The sequence below is a fragment of the Schistocerca gregaria genome, chromosome 3 (genome assembly GCF_023897955.1).
Source record: "Schistocerca gregaria isolate iqSchGreg1 chromosome 3, iqSchGreg1.2, whole genome shotgun sequence".
NCBI classification, from domain to species: Eukaryota; Metazoa; Arthropoda; class Insecta; order Orthoptera; family Acrididae; genus Schistocerca; species Schistocerca gregaria.
Genome location: NC_064922.1, coordinates 522,787,856 through 522,794,316, shown reverse-complemented (window position 1 = coordinate 522,794,316; position 6,461 = coordinate 522,787,856). Strand labels below are relative to the sequence as shown.

Below are 6,461 nucleotides of genomic sequence, written 5' to 3'. Positions count from 1 at the left end.
CTTTTGCAGAGAGATTGTGGCATCATGCGGACACATAGCCACGTGTGATGCTGATCATAATTCTTCTCTTTGGATTACCTCATATTTTGTTCGAAGTAAGAATAGCGACTCGAACATGTAAGTTGAAGAAAGTACAAAGTGTTCCAAACCTGCCTAATCTACACTGTTTTTACACAAAGAACGATAACAACCTCATGAATGTTATTTAAAATACCTTCACTATGTTGTGGTTTGATCATTCAATGAAGAATCAGATACGGTCACAGAACACGATAACATCTGTGGATAAAATCTACCATTGTATTAATGGTGCAAATAATTCAGTTGGTCGTGGAAGTAGGTATATGGACCAGTTACTAATACGACTGCAATTTTTCAAAATAAACTATTGTCTTCCGGCAATATATTGGGCTATGTTCTCCAGTCTGTTACGCGATTTTCTCAGTGCTGTACAGATATTCGCTCATATCCGTCTCGTCAGCAATGCATGTTTAAAACTTGACAAAAGTGGAGAATTCTGTGTTGATATGGTGGCGAAACATCACTTCAGTGACCTGGAATTTTATGAACGTGGCCGGAAATACTTTGACAGGCTTCTGCTGAAGCGTATACTTAACGCTCGCCTGTGTGTTTATTGTTTTAGTTATGAGAGAGCACATTAGGAAGATGATGTCTCTGAATTAATAGCCGCGCGTGGTAGCAGCGCGGTCTAAGGCGCCTTGTCACGGTCCGTGTGGCTCCACCCGTCGGAGGTTCGAGTCCTCCCTCGGGCATGGGTGAGTTTGTTGCCCATAGCGTAGGTTAGTTTAACTTACATTAAGTAGTGTGTAGGCTTTGGGACCGATGACCTTAGCAGTTTGGACCCATAAGACCTTATCACAAATTTCCAATTTTCTGAATTAATAACTCCCAAGAAGGTTCCTCACATTCTGGTATTGAGCTCAAGTTACTTTGAGTAAGTTGGGGAACTTACGTATACGAACTACATTGGCGTAAAAAATTTCTCAACAGCTTTTACCAGACTATTTGGGTACTGATATACCCCTGTAACAGAACACTACCACGGTCTACCAGTTACTTTAAAGCATAATTATGGGCTACAAGAGAGATCACAGCGGCTGATGAACTCTTGCAGCAGAAGGTAAGCAGGTGAGTTTTACAGGTCGCTGTGCTCCTTAGCACTTAGCCACTTCCACTACCCCAGGTGAGTACAGGCCAGAGTTGTCTAGGGCGTCCTGAAGTGAGTTCTGTTTTTATACAGACTTTAAAATTGTACGTTCCCAAAACTGATAGAATCCGCTAGCTAACATTGCAAGTTGTTCCGATCTACAATATTGTATAGGAAGCCAGATTACATACGGATATATTCCCGGAAGAAGAGGCTGGTGAATGGAAATCTACCAAACCATCAAGGAATCATTAAACAGATGTTTACGCTGCGTGACGTATTAATTGTAGTATAAAGAAAACACTAGAATATGTATGATATAGTAGTTACATAGGGATATAAAGATTAGCGCAACACAGAAAGAGAAAGAAGGTGGCATCAAACCAGTCGAAAGTTGTGTTGATAAAAGAAAAAGAAGATGGTCAAACGGTTTTATTGCCTAAGAAATATTGGCTAATCTGATGATTTATGAGAACAGCGTAGACTGTGGCCGGCCTTTGTGGCCGACCTGTTCTAGGCGCTTCAGTCCGGAACCGCGCGACTGCTACGGTCGCAGGTTCGAATCCTGCCTCGGGCAAGGATGAGAGTGATGTCCTTAGGTTAGTTAGGTTTACGTAGTTCTAAGTTCTAGGGGACTGATGACGTCAGATGTTAAGTCCCACAGAGCTCAGAGTCATTTGAACTATTTTTTGTAGATTGTCAGATTTGTTAAGATTCGTTGGGCTAGGTTTCAAAATAACTAAAGCAAAGACATATTTCTGAAACAAGAGGAGAATGATTTATCAGTAACACTAACCAGTACCGAAGTTCATTCCCGTACGGCTAAATGAAGTTGGCAGAGTAGAAGGCAGGGAATGTGCTTGTTTCCAGTACGTACGTACGTGTCAGTATCCGAAGTATGTTCTTGAGAAAGATGCAGAAAATAGTTTCATTGTTTCTATCTCTCTATGTCGAACTCCAAATTCCAAAAAAAACATGTATTTGCACTTCTGGGTAGTAGAACTGGACTGATTCCTAGAATTCAGGGTAATACTCTGCAGGTGCTTAGATATAAGATCAGAAATGTGAGTTTTTTTAAGCGAGAGTATTGTCTTTTCAAATAGTTTTATTATTGGCTATGCAGAGCGCTTTCATTGCTCCAGTAAAATCACTCTTTGGTTCTTTTCTGTAGTTTTTAATTGAAAACGTATTCTCTAACTTATCTGCACGATTTTGGCTGTAGACTGAAAATATCCTGAAAGTTTCGTGTTGTTCTTCGTGCTACGCACAGAACTATCTGATAAGGTGTTCGAGCAACTCTCAGAGCAGTAGGCTACTAAGTGTCCGACTGGATTACAGAAGGAACATTATGAAACAGGAGAAGTATATTCTGCTCATACCTTCTATCACCCATGCGTGATTTAAGTGTAATACTTGACAATGCAGCAAAATGAAGGAAATAAGCGTTTAACGACTGGTCGACAACGAGGTCGTTAGAGTTGGAGCATGAATGGATATGGAACAGCGATTTGGGAAATTGGTCACCCCTCCCCAAGGAATCATCCACGTATCAGATTTAAACGATTTAGGGGAACCTAATTCTGACTTGGCGTCAGAATCCTGGCTCCCCCGAGGGCGAGTCGACATGTTTACCATTGCACTACCTAACAATTCAGATTGCAGTGCAAAGTTTATTCCCCATACACTTAAAGTAACATTCCATCAGAGAATTCAGATGGGCTGATCGTCATGTTCCTTTTCAGGGGTGATAGTACACTACAAGAACAGTGCGTTTGTCTCGAGAACGCGAGCAGAAGTAAAACGAGATCAAGAGCACGAGTGCGCAATCTGCGCCCGCCGATCTAGACTGCTAAATGGTCACACGGCGAGGCCTGCGTCCACTGGCTGCGCGCTATATAAGTCCGCCGCTGCAGTTAGCGGCACCAGTTGCTCGCAGACGACAACCGACACTCCCACACCATGTACAAGCTTGTGAGTATCCCTGCTTTTCTTGCGTGTCTGAACGAATGTGGGGGTAATGAAACTGTAGGTCAGCTCAACATACGATTTCTGGAACTTTTTTTGTCGTGAACGAATGTAAGAAGTTACAGCTGATAGCAACTACCAGCTGACAGATGTTGCAAGAGAACTGTCAATAACAGAGTACTAGGATTTCTACACTCGGGATGTCTGAAATAAGACAAGATATGCTGTCTTGGTCTCTGTATTGTGCACTGTTTTTTCGGTTTATAAAACTATTACTTATTTAGCCGGCCGGAGGGGTCGGGCGGTTCTAGGCGCTACAGTCTGGAACCGCACGACCGCTACGGTCGCAGGATCGAATCCTGCCTCGGGCATGGATATGTGTGATGTCCTTAGGTTAGTGATGACCACATATGTTAAGTCCCATAGTGCTCAGAGCCATTTGAACCATTTGAACTTATTTACATGATTTGTAAATTTTTTGATGATGACGCTGTGGTGTACGGGAAGGTGTCGTCGTTGATTGACTGTAGGAGGATACAAGATGACTTGGACAGGATTTGTGATTGGTGTAAAGAATGGCAGCTAACTCTAAATATAGATAAACGTAAACTAATGCAGATGGATAGGAAAAAGAATCCCGTAATGTGTGAATACTCCATTAGTAGTGTAGCGCTTGACACAGTCACATTGATTAAATATTTGGGCGTAACACTGCAGAATGATATGAAGTGGGACAAGCATGTAATGGTAGTTGTGGGGAAGGCGGATGGTCGTCTTCGGTTCATTGGTAGAATTTTGGGAAGATGTTGTTCATCTGTAAAGGTGACCGCTTATATAACAGTAATACGACATATTCTTGAGTACTGCTCGAGCGTTTGGGATCCCTATCAGGTCGAACATAGAAGCAATTCAGAGGCGGGCTGCTACATTTGTTACTGGTAGGTTTGATCATCACGCGAGTGTTACGGAAATGCTTCAGGAATTCGGGTGGGAGTCTCTAGAGGAAGGGAGGCGTTCTTTTCGTGAATCGCTACTGAGGAAATTTAGAGAACCAGCATTTGAGGCTGACTGCAGTACAATTTTACTGCAACCAACTTACATTTCGCACAATGACCACAAAGATAAGATAAGAGAGATTAAGGTTCGTACAGAGGCATATAGGCAGTCATTTTCCCTCGTTCTGTTTGGGAGTGGAACAGGGAGAGAAGATGCTAGTTGTGGTACGAGGTACCCTCCACCACGCACGGTATGGTGCATTGCTGAGTATGTATGTAGATGTAGATTATGGAGTAATAGGCATAGAAAGGAATAACTTTATGTCAGTCAGTGACTACTCAGACAAAAGGTAATATCAGTTCATGTCTCCTTCTCGTAATCACGTACATAAATAAATAGAAATCTTCCAAAAGTAAAAAAAGTTTTTCAATTTACTTACAACTTAAACGTATAGTGAAGCGAAATCATGAGACATAGTTACTAAAGGTTTCCAGGTCTATGATTCTCAGCAATCCTGCACTAAAGGTTAGAAAAAGTGCATGTAATCTGTCCCCTTGGAATCTCCTTAAGAAACATCTGGAGGAGATGAAATCGATTGAACCGAGATCCTTTGTTCAGTAAGGAGATACAAAAAACCAACGACTATCCGTAAATTAACCATGGAATGATAAGAAATGTTTTAAGAAACTGAATGTTTTAAGTATTTTTATACAAAAAAATCAGTTCTATTGCTTCATGTAGGCTGTTTACAGTTCCTATCGCACACTTTTGAAGGCTGTAACTAAGGTTCTGCGTAAGAACTGTTGTCCGGTAACGAAGGACTCACATTGTTAATTTTTGTGATATATCTCAACCACACTTAGTGTTGACAAGTGACATGGTGCAGTGCTAAGATGCAGGATTTCTACTTGAGACGATGGTGGTTAAGAATCTCATCTAGGCATTTAGATTTTTCATTGTTCATTTAATTATAAAAGGCAACTAACGGTTATTTTTATAGGACAGAGGCGATTTCCTAATCTATCTTTCCTAAGCTTGAACTTGAGCTAGAGTTTAATCAATACTATCGTCGATGTCGATGGGAGGTGAAATTATAATTTTCTTTCTTTCCCTTCACACTGAGCGTTTATATTTTACGTCCACTTGTTGTTCTTTGTTTCGTAAATTCGACGTACACTAACTAGAGTGTACTAACTCTCTCAGTATATACAGTTTGTGAAACGAATGTGTCAGTCATCATAACGACATATTTCTGTTATTAACTACATAACAAAGAATAGTACTCTAGTGAGATAAAAAAAGATACGGTTTTACTTTTCCTTACGAAAGATGTAAGTAAATTTCTGGACGTATATTTCTACGTGCAACTTTCTCTAATGCGTCTCATTTGCGACCTCTAGGAGTGTGACCTGTCGTATTAACTGTATGGTCAGCTTGACAACACAGTAAATATTATCGTAAACAGTTGTAAAAAGTGGGCTGGCTGGGGTGGCCGAGCGGCTCTAGGCGCTATAGTCTGGAACCGCGCGACCGCTACGGTCGCAGGTTCGAATTCTGCCTCGGGTATGCATGTATGTGATGTCCTTAGGTTAGTTACGTTTAAGTAGTTCTAAGTTCTAGGGGACTGATGACCACAGCAGTTAAGTCCCATAGTGCTCAGAGCCATTTGAACCATTTTTTTTTTTTAAGTGACTTCATATGGTGGTACTTGCAGGTGATCCTGATGTGCGCCGTGGCCGCCGCCCACGCCGGCTACCTGGGAGGCTACGCCGCCCCCGCCGTCGCCGTGGCGCCTGCCGTGGCCGCCCCCGCCGTCGCCGTGGCCCACGCCCCCGTGGCCGTGGCGCCCGCCGCGTCCTCGTACGCCAACACGTACCGCGTGTCGCAGACCGCCCGCCTCCTGGCCGCCCCCGCCGTTGCTGCCGCCCCGGTGGCCTACGCCGCCCCCGCCATCCACGCCCCTCTGGCCTACGCTGCACCTGCTGTCGCTGCTCCGATTCTCAAATACCACTAAAATCTAACTTGTGTCTTGTCGACAATAAAGTGAAGTATTTATTATAATCAGTGTCTTCAAAATTACACCTTCACCTATCATACGTAATTCGTTACTCGGGTCAATAATAGACAGCATGTCCATTCATATACGTAAAAATGGCAACGTTAATCAGCATTCACCCACACTTAGATTATGGCTGTGTAAGCATCAAATTTTTCCCTAGTTATTACAAATTTATTCGAAATCTACTCATGTAACTTATCTCCAGTTCCACCCATTGGCTGCCTTAACAAGAAACAGTTTACTACTTCAGTACGATACCTGTTGCATTTAATT

At 42.5% G+C, this 6,461-nt stretch overlaps 1 protein-coding gene across 2 annotated transcripts in view; it reads left to right on the top strand.

Moving 5' to 3' along the window:
• Window positions 1–3,104: 3,104 nt before the first annotated feature.
• The window catches only part of LOC126356358 (cuticle protein 12.5-like), a 27,658-nt gene continuing 24,301 nt past the window's right edge, over window positions 3,105–6,461 (top strand). Inside the window, exons 1-2 of one of the 2 annotated variants that reach the window (XM_050007344.1) lie at window positions 3,105–3,139; window positions 5,844–6,190. In XM_050007344.1, coding sequence (XP_049863301.1) covers window positions 3,128–3,139; window positions 5,844–6,143 — 312 coding nt within the window. In that variant the 5' untranslated portion in view covers window positions 3,105–3,127 and the 3' untranslated portion in view covers window positions 6,144–6,190. Of the gene's footprint in view, window positions 3,140–5,843; window positions 6,191–6,461 lie in introns of those variants that run through there. The other variant, XM_050007345.1, reaches the window with a different exon arrangement.